This window comes from Myiozetetes cayanensis, unplaced genomic scaffold (assembly GCF_022539395.1).
Source record: "Myiozetetes cayanensis isolate MyiCay16 unplaced genomic scaffold, myiCay2020 scf6-25, whole genome shotgun sequence".
Classification (NCBI taxonomy): Eukaryota; Metazoa; Chordata; class Aves; order Passeriformes; family Tyrannidae; genus Myiozetetes; species Myiozetetes cayanensis.
The window spans coordinates 42591251-42611539 of NW_026087853.1; the positions used below are offsets into that span (position 1 = coordinate 42591251).

The 20289-nt window shown below is 36.8% G+C and overlaps 1 protein-coding gene across 1 annotated transcript in view; it reads right to left on the bottom strand.

The window, feature by feature from the left end:
- Window positions 1–647: 647 nt before the first annotated feature.
- Window positions 648–20289, bottom strand: part of IFTAP (intraflagellar transport associated protein) — a 42505-nt gene continuing 22863 nt past the window's right edge. The window contains exons 3-6 of the mRNA XM_050336167.1: window positions 16852–17009; window positions 14350–14407; window positions 7922–8052; window positions 648–1364 (exon numbers count right to left, since the gene is read on the bottom strand). Coding sequence (XP_050192124.1) covers window positions 1224–1364; window positions 7922–8052; window positions 14350–14407; window positions 16852–17009 — 488 coding nt within the window. The 3' untranslated portion in view covers window positions 648–1223. The remainder of the gene's footprint in view (window positions 1365–7921; window positions 8053–14349; window positions 14408–16851; window positions 17010–20289) is intronic.

Sequence of the window (20289 nt, forward strand, 5' to 3'; positions counted from 1 at the left end):
TTCTTTTCTGTTTTTTCTTTGTTAATTTCACTCTTAAATTACATCCCTCTAATCAAGGTAAATACCACTCCTCAAAAGAAATGCTATTCAGAGCATAATTATGGTCTACAAAATTACTGATCCATAAAATCTCCCTTGGAATACCAAAACACCTTTCTTTGCTTTTATAAATTGATGCCAATGAAGCAGCCAACCAGCCACAGAGATTTCATCCACAGCCTTTGAAGAACTTATGGTTTGGTGTCTTATCTGTCTGCTTAGGCACTCTTCCCATATTTATCATGTTAATCACCCACTTCAGAAATAATGGAAATAGGCCAAGGACAAAATGTTGGTCAGTAAACTTTAGTGAATGCAGTTGTATCAGAAAACAACCAATAGTACAATGCAGTGCTGTGATGTTAAACCAACCTCAACAGCAAAACTTCTACAGTTTTGAAAAAACTGTAGAAAAAACAGCTGAAAAAAAAAAGAATTCTAAACCTTTCTTAGAAAGTGTACATACTACCTTGCATCAGAAATGCACGCTCTCCCACCCATGTAGCTGACCTTTACTCAACTCCAATTTGTTGTCTTTCAGTGATGCAGAGTATAAACTATAAGTTGGTACTTAAAATCATCTGCTGTAAAAAACAGTAAAATCTTACAGCCTTTCAATGCCAATTCCTTTAATGGATGATACTGTTATTTTTTCCTCCATGTGGAAGGGTTTTTTTGAGAAGCTACTGTTTTCATTTTAGGAGTTGTAACATGTTAATTTTGATCAACACATAAAGTTTATTGAATACCGGAATATCTATTTCTTTGCAGAGAAAAAAAAAATCCCAGATTTGTTCACTCCTGTAACTCTGTATATTTAAGAGAAAGAGTTCATAGACTGATTTGTCAGCTGCACAAAAGCTCTTAACTGATGAAAGAACTAGGTAAAAGGCAGTTTTAGGATCAGTTTTGCTATGGTCAGAAACCAAGTCAGTACCAGATATAAGCAAGAGTCACCATCATGCTATTCTGAAATCCACCAGCTTGTTTTGGTCACTCCAGCATACCTATCCTGAGCCAATACAGGCTCCAAGGTACCTTGGTAAAATTAAAAATCTCTGGGATGTCATTTACTGACCACACAGGTAAGAACATTAAACAGGGGTACAATGAAGAGCTATATTTATCCCATAAAAATGTCATTTTAACAGCCTGCACAGAATGCCTTTGACTCAGTCTTCAGCTCATGCTGAACCTGTTTTCTTCTCTTTAGACAATACTTTAATGGCCTTCAGCTCAGCTTCAGAGAACTTAGGGGTCACTGCCACATTGTCATAGTCAAATTCTTCATCAAGTGAGAATGGCTGAACATCATCCCCCAGTAGCTGTAATGAGAAAAAACAGATACATAAATAATATTGCTGCAAGTGATAATAGGGGAGCTTAAAATATAAACTTCTAATTAATATTTAATTAAACTATTTTTTCTGACTCTAACACTCTCAGCTGATTAAGCTCTTTTTAAGTAAAAGAATAAATTCAATTATTCAATTTGACCTAATTTAAGCCATTTAATGTGCCCCATTTGTACTGTACTGTATCTGAATGAATATCATTAACTAATTTTGCTCAAGGCAAGGAATCTAAAAACCACCCTAGCACACATCTATTATATTCATGCCACTTGTAACAGCAAGGCTGTGGGGATATGAATATGTTATGTGCAGCTACGTTTAATTTCAAAGACAGATTCCATATCCTTAAAATTTGGGCTAGTATTACATAAAGCTTCACCATACATGCATCTGATACTAATGTAACATGATTCCCAGAACACAGTTTCAGCAAAGGAAAGACCTGAAATGAACAAAATGACATATAATCAATTTTCAGACTCCAATAATTTCTTTTCACCATCTCATAGATACACAATTGGATGGTTTGTATTTCTTGCATGGTGAACATAAGAATCTTGCTGCATTTGCCAATATGTGCATTTTATTGCTTCTGGTTGAAATATCTTAAAATAAACACCCTGCCTATAAAATAAAACAATGAAAACGAATAACTATGGCAGGCCCTATGCTGATAAGAAACTGCAGGGGACCACAACAAAAAGGTTTATGGTAAGCAGTTCCATAAAATGAATTTCAGGGTGACACAGGAGACACATCCTCACTACTAAAACTAAACAGGAATGCTCCCTATCCTATGAGAAGTTAATATAACATGTCTAGAAATGTGTTTCAGAGATTTAAGTACTTCAGCACCAAATCAGCAAAAGATTTAAACATATGCTTATTTTTTCAAGCTTCTGATGAATCCTTGGTGAAGCCAGTGACTAATGACGTATTGAAATTGATAATACACACTTCTTGTTTGCTGACAGGCAGGAAGAACACTCAGCATCTTATGGTGACTGCTCAGTATCCTGCACAATTTGATGTGACACTTTGTAAGAAGTGGCATTGACACAGCTAATGCCACAGTCAGAGAAGCGGTAGCTGGATTCCTCTCTGGTGGCCAGGCACCTGATAGACATTGCAGAGACAATCTGGGTAATATCTACATCCTTTATTAATAAACTGTAATGTTGCCTGAATGATCAGGGAATAATTTTTTGGGTTTGTATAATTTTATAAATCATCTGTATTGCTTAATTTTCTAGGGACCTGTCTTACCCTGGCTTAAATAGATGATTGAGCATATAATGGATGCATGATGATGGAGCATATAAATCATCCTAGATGCAGACCTGTAGACCATGGGCATTTATAATGGAAAAAACTTTGTAGATAGAGTTGGTCTGGAAAACAGTATTCATTCTGCTTGCAAAGATTATCTTGTTTATGTCCGTGGACTATCCCAGGTAAACCATCATTAACTTTTATAAATAGCACATTTGAAATATGTTTACATGAGATAAAGCCTGCACACAAGCTTTCATTCCCATTAGTGCAAAGGTCAAGTCCTTGACCTCCACACCATATTCATGTCCATTTTCATCTTTTTCACAGGCAGAGACTGCTGGAATTCTTTGTAAAGTCAGTAAAGTCACCAGTAAGTGGGTAAAAACTGGTACCAGCAATGAGCGTTCTGCTACCTTTCATTTCCAGAAATCCAAAACAGTCTTCTAAAATTCAATGCAAGGTACAAATACTTTTCAGTTAGTTTGGTTGTAACATTATTTGTTACCACATTGTGCTAGTTTTGGCTGGGGTAGAGTTAATTTTCTTCACAGTGGATGATATGGGGCTGTGTTTTGGATTTGTGCTGAACACAGGGTTGATAATACAGAGATGATTTTGCTATTGCTGAGCAGGGCTTACACAGAACCAAGGCCTCTTCTGCTTTTGGTACTGCCACACTGGTGAGTGAGTTGGGGGTGCATGAGAGGTTGAGAGGAGACACAGCAGGGACAGCAGACTCCAACTGACCAAAGGGATATTCCAGACCATATGGCATCACACTCAGTATATAAAGTGGGGGGAAGAAGGAAGAAGGGAGGACATTTAGAGCAATGCCATTTGTCTTCTCAAATAACTGTTAACATCTAATGGGCCCCTGATCTCCTGGAGGTGGCTGAACACCTGCTTTCCCATGGGAAGCTGTGAATTAATTCCTTGTTTTGCTTTGCTTGTGTGCACAAGCTTTTGCTTTCCCTGTTAAACTGTCTTTATCTCAACCCATGAGTTTTCTACCTTATCCCGTTCTGATTCTCTACCCAATCCTACTGGTGTGAGAGTGAGTGGATGCCTGGGGCTTGGTGTCTGCCTGAGGTTAAACCATGACTCGTATCTATAGGTAACTAAGCTGACAAGAGTTTAAACTACATAAAGCCTTCATAGGGATTCTACAAAAGCAACTCTATTTTCCTCTACCAACATAGTTATGGAAAGTATACACACATTCACTATGACTTTGTGTTGACCTTCATGTAATTCCAGGAAACATTTTATGTAGATACAGAGAAATAGAGGAAAAACTTTTGTTTACAAAACTCAACCCCAAAATGCTGACTGAAATTAGATGCCAAAATAGAACACACCCAACTTCACCTCATTAACAATTTTTCCGTTACCCACTCATTGCACATTTGAAAAGTTTATCCACACTGAATATTTATCAGTGTGCTCAAATGAATACTCAAAGCAGTAGGGATTCCTTTCTTGCTTCTTCTCCGAAGAAGCCATTGACTTCAACCTTCCTTGTAGACAAGTAATCTAAAACTTTTATACTACAAACTGGAATTTTGATGTATTTCAAAAGAAAGACATTTTACAATAGAACACCAAATCCTCTGAGCTGATCAAGTTATTATCTTGTTATTCTTGCCTAAGGAGCTGAGAGAAATATGTGAATTTCAGGTGTCTAATTTAACATCTAATTGAAATCTTTTTGAGAGCTCTCTGGGAATAGAATCCTGCTCTAATAGAAAACTGCCAGTTTGCTTAAGATTGCTTCTGTGATTTACTCTCTGAAGAAAAAATCACTTTCATTTACCGTTCCTGCATTTCCAAATTAAAGGGGGAGAAGAATGTAATATTCATATTAATAACTGAAGTATTTTGCTAGTGGCGGTTTTACAAAGTAATATTGTAAATAAAATACCTTAAAGTTGACATTTTCAAAAGTCTATTAATAACTGGCAACTCAGTTCTTTTATTAATCTGAGTGGAGTTACAGTTAACTGAACAGCCTGTCTCTGTCCTTCTAAAACTTGTATTTCTGTGTAATTATGGCATCTATGATTCACTTGGTCAAATTATGCAAAGTATGCACATACACTCACCAATGATTTCATTGCATACTCATGGGAAAACTTGCTAGTTTACTGGCAATAAATAAAAAAAAGCTGGGGGGAAGGCATGTATGCTATGATCTCATATAAGCCTAATATATACTGGGGTACGTAGGAGAAAAAAGTTTGACTTGAGCTTGGGGACTGGAAGTCAATAAATCTTGACCAGTTTTCCACTTCTGCTTCATCATTCTGGACAAGTCATTCAATCTCTGTGTCTTTACTGGCCTCTGAGAAGACATTACTCTTCCATCTTCGTTCACTTAGTCAATCCTGTCTTTAAGTTCTTCCGTTCTTGTTGCATTTATGCACAGCATGTAGCAGAAACAAACCTCAGTTGAGGCCTATCAGTAAGACCTTAAACCAAAGGAACTCAGTGGAAGCTTTATTTTAGGTGATAGATACTGCCATGTCACAGATAAAGATAAAATGACAGGCATGGTAAATACTTTTTTGAATGCTGACACTAAAGACACACACAAAAAAACGGAGAATAGGAGAGAGAAGTGTTGAATTCTTCTTTCCTAAGCCCAGCCATCTAAAAATTAGATTTCTAGATTAAGGTAGTCAATTCGCCAAAAATGGACCAGCCAGAGCTTGTGGATGGAGATATATTACATCTTATGACAAATGCCTACAGCAAATGGGATGAATCACTTTCAAGAGTTGCTTATCTCTGCGTCTTGATGACTGAAGGGCTAAATTAGACTGCATTTAAAGCTGAAGTTAGGTGAGAATCCCACTTGGAATGCAAGTTTATATTGAGTAGATGGAACATATGCATCAACTGCACTCGTGTATGCAGGGAGGGAAATAAGAACAAATAAAGACCCTAGGAAGCAGGTATTAAGACATAAAAAAAGTTATGATTTTTTAATGAAAGAAAGTATATAGAAGAAATAAAGGAGAGAATAAATTTCTGGGTAGGGAAGGAAAATGTTCTATGATAATGTACTTCAACCATCAAGTGCATGCTGGTTCAAACTGCAGTGGCCTGTGGGAGGTCATGTATGCTGCTCTGTCAATATCGAAATCCTGGAATATGTGTATGACTAAAGTGAAGAAAGAAAGATGAAGGAACATTGGTGGACAACACAAATAATTTGCTGTGTCGTTCACTAAGCCACTTCCTAACAGCTTTTGACAGGAAAACATTTTCAGGGAGACAAGTTGTTCTTTAACAATTAGCCAGGTTATAAACTGGGTCTTAGCAGAGCTTCATTTTTTAAACTTTCCCCAGCAATACATTCAGAGATACATACCTTACCCTGAAGTGCCTCACAAGTATTTCCACAGCATAGACATTTGACATGTTGCTATTTTTCATATGGAATGGTCTTCCATTCTCTAAGAAAATCAATTAGACAGCCACATTCTGTTGCCCTTCCCTAACAGAGTTGTTTTGATGGACAGAGAACAGTCTCATTTCAAAGCAGAGATGTCTCCAGGGAAAATATTTTTCTCTTTCTAAACTAGTTCTGCCATAAGCAATGCAAGACTTAATTTTCAAGGCAATGACAATTTGAAGCACTGAGGGATTTTCAAACGGACCAGTTCAGTCTTGACAGTTCTAAAAATCAGGCCACAGTTATATTATCTAAATGAAGATGCAAATATGTTTATAATTTAGGGAAAAACTGCCTGGCACCCACCAAACAGTTGTGAAAACTGTAAATCCTTCTTCTTGAAAAATGCAGCAACTCTTAACCAATGTAATAATATTCAGTTTCTTTCATAACCTAACTTTTCCTCAAATGGACATGAATTTTGCATGCAGTGGGATCTTTATCTATTTTTCACGACTTATAGTTTAAAGAATCTTATGCAGTCCTTTATGAACACTGCAGGCTGCTACAACCCTCCTTCTTCTTTGGTTTTATACAGAAGTTATCAAATGAGAAAGCTATAAAACCTCATTCTAGTTTTTTTTGTTGGTTTTTTTTTTTTTATTTTGTGTGCCAACAGATATATCTCAAGTCAAAAACTTTGAATTATGTCAGTCCTTAGGGAAAAGAGTGAGTATTTTTATTCACATAATGGTGGGCATTAAAGCTTGAAAGGTCATTTTAGTACATATACTTTTTCCCAAAGCAGACTTGTTCCTTATAGTAAAGGGTTTATTGCAAGGAACTAAACACAATTGAGCTCAGGAAAGGAGGCACCATATGCACTGCTATAACACCAAACCTACACTGGTCATGCGTCATTTATAAACTTGATTTAAGCCTCATGGGAACATCAATAAGCACATGAAACTATCAAAACTGGCCCATTTTAGCTGGAAGCTAACTTCAGCTTCTATCACAACGATCAGGCAGGGGAAAGGAGTGGTGAAGAATTCTCTGCAATAGAAACATCCCCAAAAGTTAATGCTCACACTGACTATTTGGATAGGAAGCTTAATGACTTAAAATAAGCCTACGAGCAATCCACACCTTCTGTTGCACTTTGAAAAGAATTGAAATTCTGAAGGAAAATGGCAATTCTAAATTAAAGCTTCTACTGACTGTGTCTGATTAAAAGTCTTGCAGTCCATAAAGCAAACCTCTCCACACCAGACCTAGACAATGCAGACTCTCAGCATCTTGCTACTACTCATTTCCAAGGGAAATATCAATTCTGACCAGAATATATTCTAAACCCTTTTTTTTTCCTGGAGTGTCATGTTAAAGGGACCATTCACTACCTCCCTATTGCAGAAAATGGTTCCTATATTAAGCCAAAGAGAACTGCAGAATACCATGAGATCACTGGAAAATTAAATGGCCCATCATTCTGCATAAGTAAGGATTTGTTAAAAGGTCAGGAAGTGCAAGAGTTTACTTGAATATTCCATGAGTTAAATAAATTCAGTATGAAAAAGTCCATGTAGCATTTGAAGTATTGAAATACACATTTTGAAACTGTAGGATTATATAGTAGCAGTGTGAGAGATTTAAAATAGAGAGTTTATCTCAATTCTTAACATATTTAAGAATTCATTATTAATTTAAAAATCACTAATATGACTTGTTAACTCACAGCAGCTCCACAAACTCCATCTACATCCCTCTGTTCTTGTGAAAATAACATTAGAAGCTAACAGGAAAAGAAAACTACCCCAAGCCCCTAATGTTCAAACAAATAAATCTGACCTCATACCTCTTGGGGTTTGCTGTCCAATGGCTGTGGAACTGACAAGGTTATGAACTTCAGTTGAATAGGTTTATCAAACACAGGTGTACAATAAGTCACTGTCTGTTCCACCTCTCCTGGGAGAACTAATGACCCTGCTGAATAAAAAATAGTCAACATTAACCTTCCAGTCAAGGTATAAATTAGCAAAATCTTGTTACAATCCTGTACTGCTCAGAACACAGGCAGAATCTTGTTAGACAAAGTGTGTTGTACTTATTGTTGCATAAGCTATCGTTAAAACAGATCCATGCAGTCCTGAGCTATCATCTACATAGCAATAATATACTAAGCAAAAATCAAGGTAGCTCTTCTTTCTTGAGGATGCTGCATTAAAAATCTGGATGTAGATGCTCTTAAACTCAGAGAACACTTGGGATTACACCCATTTCATTCATAACAAAGATGGAAGGTCCTGAGCAGACACCTCTGCAGTAGAAGTTATAAAATACCTCATCTGCTATTGACTAGCCAGGTAGGGTCACTCATTTCTCATTTTCTAAAGCTTCACCACCTGTACACTAGGCATTAAGAATCATTGCAAAGCATCTTAATATGACTCTCCCAAAATATTAACTAAAAATACCTGGTAGAAGTAATAATATTTCCCACTACAGTGCCAGATGACTCTCTTGTCCAAGGATATTTAATGGATGTTTTTTCCTCCCTAAACTTTCCAAAAAGAGGTACTTGAGAGGACTTCCCCATATTTGAGATAGAGCAACATGTAACCTGTCCATGCAGGCAGGATTTGGCCCCAGTTCACAAAGGCTTGCTCTTCCTTTACAAACTTAAGCAAAACATTCCTACTGGGAACAGTGGGTTTGCATTCTGTGACAGATCAGAAGGATATGCCTTAGGTTGAGAAATATCTTTTAACATGAATCAATCTCAGCTCAACTACAGCACAGATGTGTCCATCTCATCTCAGTAATGTTTTTATGAAAGAACTTAAGGGGACCATATGTTTTGCAATTTAGTCAAAGGATTATGTAAATCTACCTGCTATTTTTTTACATCTGATACACAAGTTTCTTTACAGTTTTATACTATATTTACATTCCTCTTGAAATCTCAGAATAAATTTTCAAATCATTGCTTAAATGTTAGTTAATGGAACCAATAAGAGGATACAGAGATGCAGGGTGCAAAGATGAAGTCACTATTTAACTCTACCTACACAATTTTACCAGAGTAGTGGAGTTATGGACCTCTCATTCTTCTGCAAATCTGCATTTGAAAATAATTATTTCCTAGCTAAGCCTTTGTAAAAAATCCATGATCAAATTCTTCATTCAGTTTTCTTCTGGGAATAGCGTACTATTTCAAAGCCAACAGGGTTTGGAATTGCAAAGTAAAACGTTTCTTTTAAAAGGAGTTGAATTAATTCCCTTGGGTATTTCATTCCTGGATTTTTGTTTCTTGGTTCCTATCCACACATAAGTGGTTTCATTTTCATACCTATTCTCTTGGTTGTGTATGTCAGTCTCTAGCCACCTATGTCCTTTGAGTACTTCTTGTCAGCATATTGTTTATTCTGCTTCTGCACCAGTTATATGGCAAAGCTTCCTGAAAAGGGCAGCACAGTCCACAGGTATCTACGCTATGTCTTCACATGCTCTGCAGCTCCTTTTTTCATAATCTGGGTCAAAACTATTTGTAGGACAGATGGAAGATGAGAATGCTCATTTAAAGACAATGGCATCTTCCACTATTGTTTCAAACGTGCACCCTAATTCTATACCCTCACTAAATTAAAGGAAGTCTGGACATGAAGAGGTTTGTATCACCTTCTGATATAAACATTGGTTATTTCTGTACTAAAAGCTTCTCCCCCTCAACAGACTAATCTGGAGAGAGAAGATGAGGAGGAAGCACTGTTATGCAACAGTCTGGCAATGGCTCAGAAAGATAACTCTTAAGAATTAGGACAACAGAAGGAAATTTATTTTTGCTTTTAGCGAGAAGTGCTTGTCATACTCAGAATGTCAATTCCACTTTTTAAGGCTTGTTAGAAATGCAAATAATGTTTCAAATTCCCTTCAATCACCCCATAAGAATGTAATCAACCTTTGTTTGCCAGTAGACATGCCAGAAATGAGCTTTGTCTCTCTCTATCCTGGCTGTGTTACAGCATATGAAAGTCTAATTGGTAAATGCTGCTTTCCCTGATAATGTTTAATAAAGAAACTCCTTCAGAGAGAAAAATTAGAGACTTTTGACAGTCCTTCTCAGTGGGAGAACCCAAAGGACCTCCAGGCTATTGTAAGTTCTAGCCAGTACCTCACAGCTTGTTTAGGCTGCTGCTACAACACTACTGGATGATGATCCTAATTAAGCTGCTAATTATGTTCTCTGTGGAGGTGATTAATTAGCAACAGGAAGGCCTTGGATACTGCCAACGGCACCATACATAGAGATAACTGAACAGGCAGTGATATCAAAAAAACTGAGAAGACATTTTGAAATGCACATCTCATATCATGAAGAATCAACTCCCTGGATGATATGGCAGTGAACACCGATGGTTTTACTCAAGTCCAGCATACTTTAATGAGGGCACATTTGGAAACTGAACAATTTTCTTTAGTCACTCCCCCACACCCAAAAAGTGATTATTTAATCTGTCAACAGTGCTGAGTTGGACTTTTTGCTCATTGTGTACCATTAATTATAGACATAGGAAAAAAAATCTACTGGAACAAGTCTCCTTTGAACTTTCAAGAGTAAAGAAGTTCAAAGTCTTGTCTATATGTTTAACTTTACAGTAGCCAAACAGTGCCCAAAAATATATACACTGGCACAGATTTTACCACTTTCAGACACTACATTTCACAAAAACGCTGTTGATGGAGAGCTGAGAAGGGAGGCAATGATAACAAAAAAAGCTTAAAAGCTAAATTTTGCAGTCTCCTCTGATTCTCATGCTTCAGGCTGTTAGTCCCAAAGAGCTGCCTCGTGTGAAATCATCTCAAGGCAGTGTTAAATGGATTGCAGAGAGTGGAGGAGAAAAATAAGAAAGGGATTCAGCAGCTGGGGGTAGCCTCGTACTTAGAAAAATCCACCTAATTCAACTCTGAATCCTCTTCCTCAATCTGATTTTTCTGGAGGTCAGCATAGACTCAAAATACAAATGAAAAAGGCAAAGGTTATGAAAAATAACAGATATTGGTATAATTTGCCTAAAGAATTATTTAATTAATCAATAGTTATGCTTGGCCTCAGCTTCAAAGCAACTGAGTCAATTGGGTTCTCCTCAGCCTCTGTGGGATTACAGACAACCAGGACCTTGAAAACATCAATTTGCAGTAACTCAGTGTTGCAAGATGGATTACGATGAGACTCTGACACTCTTGCCTATGCAGCCTCACCCATACATTTAATTAGTCCTGTTGTAATTTTAATTAATTTAATTTTCATTTTCTCTTGTATTTAATCAATAGCACACTCCAGGTCTCTAGATATGCTTTTTACATATTTTGTACTTTATACAAATATTACCTATTGTTACCTAACTACCCTTCAAGCCCTGCAGCAAGAGATTTGTTACCAGACCTGGAAAGGAATTCTGTTGCCCAAACACAGAGCAACACAGGCACTAGGTATTCTCCATCTATCCCTGGAGAAAGCCTGATATCTCTACTGTTGCCTTAAGCAACTTACAGATTAAATGCAGTGAGAAAGAGCGATTAAACAGTTCACCATACACACGCTCTCTCTACACGATGCATTAAAGCTACAGTTTATAGTTTAGGGCAACAATTTTACTTTGCCAATCAGGGTTTACTGTGCCAGAGTTCTACAAGGCAAAGCATTGCCCTGGTTTCAGGCTTTCAGCCCAGTGCTGTCAAAGAAAAACAGCCACAATGAATTTGCATGTTGGCCAACTCTATGGGCTGGTTTTTTATTTGTAAGAAGCAGCTGCATGCATTCACACCTTGAAAGACATTGAACTTCTCAAATAAATCAGAAAAAGAAAAAAAAAAAACCACTAGAATGACTTTTCCAGGATATCTCCCAAAGAGCACTAGTTTATATGACATATTTTAACACCTATTTTCTATCATGCTTTTCACACTGTCAACTTTGAGCCACTTGCCCCTAAGTGTGAATATTTATTATATTAATGTACAGTTGCTAACTTAGCTAACTGATCTGCCCTTTAAAGCTAAATGAAGCACAGACATACTGAACTGCTGTCAATAACAAGGAGAGATAAAAGCTTGTGGCAATTACACTAGCAATGTATGATATTTTTTACCATGTAAAAAAGCATACAATATTTTTTAGCTTGTTTCTGCCAATATGAAGTCTTAAATCAATCATTTGTTCTGACATATAGGTGGCAGCATTTACAAATGCCAACAAAAGAATGTCTTTCAAATTTGTGTCACACTTTGCCTCATTTATAAAGTAACTGGAATTCTTCAGAATTAATCCTTATTAAGGTAGTCAATAGGGATATTAATTTAGATTACTTTATTATTGTAAACAATAGAAGTGTCACCATTTTATATTGTAAATTGCATTTTGTTGCTACGGTTTCCAAAGGAGTAAAATTTTACCTCTCTTATTATGAAGCCTTTCAAGTGGATTTTGACATGTAAGACAACTATCAAGCTATAAGTGCTATTTTCTGCACTTAGGAGTCAAGGGAAATTTTTTACCCTGACTCAACAATTATCTCCACCGAAGAAGCCCCGGGCAAAACCCAGGTTGAGCATTTCCCAGGTATAAATTTGGATGCTGTTCGCTTTCCTTACAGAGTTTAAAAGGAATAATAAGTTTCTGGCTCTGCAGTGTTTCCATGCTATAAAATAAAATCTAAATGCTTAATGTTGTGATGAGTCTTGCTGATCCCAGTTTCTTTCTGCACTAAGGCACGTCTGCCTCAAATTTAGTGTGTTTTACAAGAGGTTTCTAAATATATGTGATTTTTACTCTTGCACACACACAAATACACAGAAATGACACAAAAGCTGGAGAGAGGCAAGGCCTGTCATCATTCCAAACGTGACGAGCTATCCCCAAGCTCTAACAGAGCTCTTCTATCCTCACAGTTCCACTCAGTATTTTAGAGTTGAGCTTAATTCTCAGCAACCAATTTGTGGTCTGTTTGGAACTTGCAATATCTAACAGTACTTTGATGAACTAGACATAGAGAATTATCATTTCATTATGACACTAGTGAAATGTTTATGCTTACACCGGTAAGCTCCAGGGTCTTTTTAATAGATATTACCAGAATTTAAGACATAAACACAGAACAGTGTTTATGGGAAGTTAAAGGGAAAAATAGGTACCTATGAACACTGCAGTCAAAAGAAATCTTTGATGTCTGTACCTGATAGAGCACTGTGATCTTCCCACCTCCTTTCTGAAATGTCCAGGTTGGAAAAAGAATATTTGCTGTAAACCTGAGTTATGTTTATTAGGTTTATTACTTTTATGAGATACTAGAAGTCTCTAAGCCCTCTGACTTCATAGGAGTTCTGCATATACAGAAAGACTAATCAAATCTTGACTGTGAGAGTGGACAGACCAATCAAATGGCAACGAGAAAGAAACCAGGGATCAAAGTTCTGCTCGGTAGCAGCTTCCATCAGTGACCTCAAGCAAATCCCTTAATCTGTGTGGCTTGGTTTCTTTATACAATCACATGTATAGATGAGGAAAATTAATTTAAACACTAAAAGAGTATCAATTCTGGTGGCCATAAAGACCACACAAAGACCTACGATAGACAAATAGAAATAGACATTAATATTTCATTTATTTTTGAAGGTGGGAGAGTTAAAAGTATTATAGACGTGGAACAATTCAACACAACTCAAAATGTTCGTAATTGGAACTCTTAAAGAACTTTACTGTGAATTCAAAATTAGTCTCATGTATTTTAAGCCTGGGATGGAATCATTTTAACAGGTAGGGACAACATTTTCATTAAATACTTCCACTTTACAGAACTATCTCTTAGCACCCAATTGCTTCGTAAAAAACTTTTATTATCAAAATAATTTCGATACAAAACAGAACTGCAGAAAAATGGAGAAATGTTGCTAACAAGAAGTGTTCTGCACTTCTGAAAATCTTGACAAAAATAACTATTCTCAAGGACACAGTTTAATAAATATTCCTTTTAATTTATTTTCTCATTACCTCTTAAGAGTGAGGAAATTAGTACTTTTATTTGGGGAATTGGGGCCATGTGGGGAATTTTCTAGCAATAGAAGAACTGAGGAACATCATCGCTTTTAGAGAAGAAACAGTTCTTTAATTAATGTTCATACTCTTGCATTCAAAGAAACATGTTCATGTTCATAATCTTTAATCATGTTCATGCGCTTGCATTCAAAGACAGAAAATGACAGTGAATATGGAGGGGGGAAACCTACCACTGCACATCTCCTCATCTGAGTCTGTATCTTTCCAATCTAAGTACGTGTCCACCTGCTGTAAAAAATCCAAATTGGAAAATTGATTAAAATGTATTAATTCCATTCCTTTTAGTACAACATAGAGCAAAGTAAAAACACATTAAACTGTCTGCTTCATCTTCTCCATTCTCCCCTGCATTTTTCCAAGAAAACATATGAATTTTCTTTGAAATGTGTAACCCAAAGGAAATACTTTTAGGTATAGGCAAACAATTGCTGCCAAAATTGCTGCATACCAATGTAAGGGATGGAAAAGAAGCTCAAGCTGTACAGTAACTTTTTCAGGAACTCAGTGGAAAGATGGAGAAGTAAAATAGTTTCATAGGAAAAAGATAAATGATAAGTTACTATGCAATTTTGCAAATTCAATTCATATGGCACAGAGACAGTACATGCCAAAGGCAAACTAGAGTTTGATCCTTCTGACACTAATGGTGAACTGATTGGGAAAGTAAAAAACTTAAGAAAAATTAAATTTCAAGTATTTCATGTGGGGCATTGCTCTACTGTTTTTTTAGAGTGATGTCACTTGAAAATAGTCTAAACTACCTAAAACGTACCACAAGAAAAGGCATTTGTCATTTCAAATGACAGTGAAAGGTCTTTCTCAGCCTATGTGTAAATAGTGTTACCACAGAAGACTTACTATATGCACTGAGCTGTCTTCTGTGTTTCTATGAATTAATTAGAAATGTTCTTAGATAATTTTTTCCAACCTGATTTGACAACATTCTCATCAAGAGTTATATAACCTTTACACTTTAAAAGTACATACTCACTAACATTTGAAAAAAAATTCATATTTCTATCATTGCTCTTTCCCACAGATGGGAAAGAAATACATCAACAAATTGCAAGTAATTCATTAAGTTAATAAAGCAAAAATCATTCATCGTTGTCTGCAGGTAGATAGGCAGAAATACCTACGTGCACAAACCAGTACCAAAGTAAGTCAAAGCTCGTACTGATTTACACACAGACAGTTCACAGAATCACATAATGGGTAAGGTTCGAAAAGAGGACTCGAGGTCACCTTGAATAACTTCCCTGCTCAAGCAATGTCCCCTAGAACACATTACTCAAGACTGTGTTCAGACATCTTTATATATGTTGTATATAAAAATTTTTAAGAAGTGAATGTAATGCTTCTGAAAATAGAATAGATGCAGGTATTTCCCTGAAAACCTAAACAGGACCAGTTCCAACTGAATCAATTGGAACAACAATGCAAGTAACCATAACATGCCTAAAAAGCAGCATTTAGAGTAGCACTGTTTTCAACAGCAGTTTTTCCCCCTCTTTCCTTTCCTCAGGACAGGCTTAAAGGTTACAGTGGTCAATTTACCCTATTACAGCCTCCTCCTGCTATTACACTAGCAATTTTTCTGATGCATTCTACTATCACTGTATTTGTTTCTTAAACTGCAAATGTGGCAAAAATGTGCAGCCATGTTTGAAGCTTTTTTTTAGATACAAACACAAGCATTAACATGTTCCATCACAAAAAGGATAATGGAATTCCCACATTGCTTTATGGGGCAGAAAGACAATTTAAAGTGACTTAAGAGACCCAAAGACAGACTATCCCAATGAAGCAACATTATTCTTCATGAAAAAAGTGTTAAAAAGACTTGTCATTATTATTACACAATTAACTGACAGAATGTGATTATTTTAAAAGCCCTGCTTGATTCCACCTCAAAGCCATGTCCTAGTGGGGAGGAAAATGGCATTCTGTGCTCTTTGACTGAGGCCTGGCAGGCCCACCATTTGAAGATACTTAAGTATGTTGCTCTGTGTATTGCACAAAAGGACCTGCTACTTCTTTTGTAATAAAAAGTTTAATGAAGGGAAATTTTGACTACAGACTAGATCACAGCTTTGTTACTTGTTATTCAGGCAGGAGGGCAGAAGTTCTTAACAAATTGACTCAGATTTCCATCTTGCTCTCTCCAGATGATGCCTGTTGTTTTCTTGTCCCTACATGTTAAATCCCTAATCTCATATGTTCTAGAAGATTAAAAACGCCTCTGGCCTGCCTACTGTTTACTTAGGCATCTGAAGTAATCCAGCTTCGGTAACACAGAACTCCATATGTCCTAAAATCAACAAAGAACAAAATAAATCTCTACATGCTGGCATCCATACTCACAAGATTTCTTTTCCTTTTTGCCAACCTCTACTGCTAACTGCAGTCTTCAGTGAAAGCATCACATGGCTCATTACAGGGCACCTTATTTATTAGTTGGATTATGGCAGCTCTTCAGCAGGGCAAATGCCACTGCCAAACACGATCCCTGCAGGTGCCTCTCTAAGCATTAAACACTTACACAGTATTTCAAATATTTGCCTCGGATCAGATAAATACCACTAGCCTCTAACATTTGAACAGTTTATCTCTTCATATTTTCATCTCTTCGAATGTGGCGCCTGCCCACATGGACAGTCGTAACTCCTTACCTCCTTCTTATTTGGCATCTGTGATGGAAGAGAAACCCACATTTCTTTGCTTCTTTCAGGTGAGCCATTCTGTTTATTTCTGTTTGATAATTCAGAAGAAGAAAATATTTTTCTTAAGGAGTCCACTTTATTTCCTTGAATTGTCTTCCCCTCTTTCTCTGCAAGGAGAATCACGTCAGATCAGATGACATAATGCACTACCCAAGAAAAAGAAACATGTATTTCATTAGATCTAATATTGACTTATTTTACACATTCACTTTTCCTCTCATGCTCAGAGCTTCCATGCGCAACATAAACAAGTATTTTGCAGCCTCTATCATAAAACCGAATATTCAGTTTGAACTTCAAGTGCATAGAGTATCACCTGTTCCTCCATACTGAAGACTTAATTGTCTCAAAAGCTTATGCAATATACAGAAAACTTTATAAAATCAACCAAGAGCTGAAATAGCCAAAAAAGCAAGACAATAGAGTTACAACTTAGCTTTTATTCTAAAACTTTATTTAAATCTCTCTGAATTCTGGACAAAACGGCACATAACATTTGTGCCCATGTCTTCAGCTGACACTGCAAACACCAGTATATATGAAGAGAGTCTCTTCTTTGAGACACCACTATACACCAGCCCAATGGCAACTGCACACAGCTATTTCAGATGTACACTTTTACCATTAAAACCCGAAACCCTCCCTCATTCCCCAACACCAACACACACTCCCAACACTTATATCTCTCATTTTAAAAGTCAATCGACAATGATTACATGGGATCTGGGCTTACAAAATCACTTGACTTGTCAAGGAGATAACTAATCAATGATGTACCTTCTGACCAGGCACATGAAATGGCTCTGATGTTGATCATAGTACAGAGATGATCAAGGCCACAAACGGAGTAATTTACATCAATATTTTGGTATCACACTATTTCTACTGGCTATCAGTAGGTTCATGTCTGAACCTCACAACCACTAAAGTGAATGCCCATGTTGTCTAGTACAGAAGTGAGCCTTGGCAGTTCTTCTCAGAGTTGATACTGATTCTGGCTGCTCCAGGGTCAGCATTCACAGAGCTCCTGGGTGTCCATGGACACCACCACTAGAACCTCCACCAGTCCAGGGCCATGGGATGAGATACGCTGACAGGTCCTATCATTCAGCCCCTGTGTCTTTAGTAGAATACCTCATTTCAGCTGATTTCTTTACACAGTGTTGCTTTCAGTGTTTAACAGCTATAGAATGCTCAGTAATCTGAGGGGAAAATTTTGGGACTAAATACTTTTTTATTGGGATCAGACTAAAAAACAGCAGTATGCCAGTGATACTTCATTGCCAAAAGTTTAGGTCCAGAAATTAAAGAACAAATACCAATGTTTAAGCAGCGTTTGTTCCCTTAAGAAATTCCTTTGGTCTTGAAAGACAGACTGGAAAAATGTTTTGACAGTGTATTTACAGAAGATCTTCTCTTGGTCTTATTTTACTCATCACTAGTGGCTAATTGAGTCCTCACTGAAAATAGGTAAGTTCAGAAACAGAACTGAGTATTTCAATGATAACTTCTGACATCTTTCAGACCTTTAACAACTCCTTGGACAACAACAGCAAGTTAAGACAACTCTAAGTGCTTCTGACTGTCCTACCAGCCAGGTCCCCAGGGCACAAAGAATTAGGCTTCATCTAGGTGGTCATCAAATGAAATGACAACAGTACTGGCTGGATCTAGGAGCTGATTTCAGACAAGTTTGTGCATGTATGGATGTATGGATGTTTGCCCTTCAACATGGCAAAAAATATAATAATCATGGCCAAAATAAAAACACAGCACTTTTTCTTTTAAAAGTCATGTTATCGAATATGGAGCAGCTACAGGACAATCACTTCAAATAAACTTCACACCATATGCTCTTAATGAAAAACAAATGCTCATTTAATGAAGTTTTTTGGGTTTAGTTTGAAAAATCCACTTTGCAAAAACAAAAAACCACTGCAGTGCATTTCTAAAGCATAATTATATGTTACAAGCATTGAAGTAATTCTTGTGGAGAGTACTAATGATGCCCTTGGGGTTACTACACTGAGCCATACAGCAAAGAGTTCTTAATCCCCTGGGACAGCTCTGTGCTGCCATTACTATGACACATAGAAAGGGCTGGCAGTCTGGGCATAACCTGAAGTCCACACTCTTATTATATAAGAGTCAGGGTTCGTAGACAGAAAATTGCACCAGACCAGAGCAATCTAGCAAACAGATTTTAATGTTCACATCACAGATGGATCCTCTGAATAATTCCTAAATCCCAGGACTCAATGACATGTGGCTTCTCCCCACTTTTTTAGCAAGTACTTTCCTAAGACAATATTTGGATACAGAAGTACATATGAGCAATCTCTTCCTCCTACACACTCTCTTTTTCAAGCCATGGAAATGAAGCAGCATTAGACAAGAAACCCTCTTTTAAATTCTTGACTGGTAAAATGGTTATCCACTATTTGAAGATACTTTTTCTGTCACCCTACTTCATAGGAAGAACTAGACAGCTACCTCAAAAAGCTTCAATTTTTTCTAACTGTAGTAGTAAAGCATGGATGGACATCCTGTTTTATACTAAGAACTTGCAAGTTTTGTCTTAAAGACTGATAAGACATGAAAGGATATTAATTTTAGGGTAAGTGTATATTGGTGAATTACTGCAGCCAAACATCTGCAGATCTATAGAGTAACAAGGGAACGAGGATTCAGTATCTTCCCTGTGCACACCAGGAGCATTTATGTATGAGAAGTGATAAAAAGCTTCCAGAAGCCATACAATTTTCTCAGCCAGACCAACAGAGAGACAAAAGAAATCGTCAATGGAATGATCAGCAACATAATTCATACAGATGACAGACTCCAAATAAACATGATATTCCTGCAGTAGCCCATGCTTATCTCGGATACCACTGTGGTCATTCTTCTGGGATATAAATCAGATCATTCTTCTCGAAAATACAGGTTCCAAAAATAATATCTCTTTTAGCATCAAAAGACCTATGACACATAGTTGTGCAGCTATAATTAGTCAGTACATATGAGCTGGCAAACTTCCTTTATTAGGATATACATTTTCTGGACAGCTGAGCTATTGTCATTGCTAAAAAGCTAGATAGATTAAATGAGCTAGTAAGAAATCAAGTGCATTCATAGTCTTTATGTGCCATTTACCAACTCCAGACTACAGTTAGAAGCATTATCCCTTTTCCTAAGAGATCAGTCATAAACTTTTGTCAGAAACCTTTTTCTGGTTAAGACCATTGCAGAGTTATTGGGTTACAGAATATTAAACATTACTTTTGATGAAACAGTCACAACTGTGATACTAGATTCATGACCACAAGTGAAGAAAAATTCAGAAGAAAAATGTCTAAGCAACCCCAAAGCAGTTGTTAAAAGCAAGTC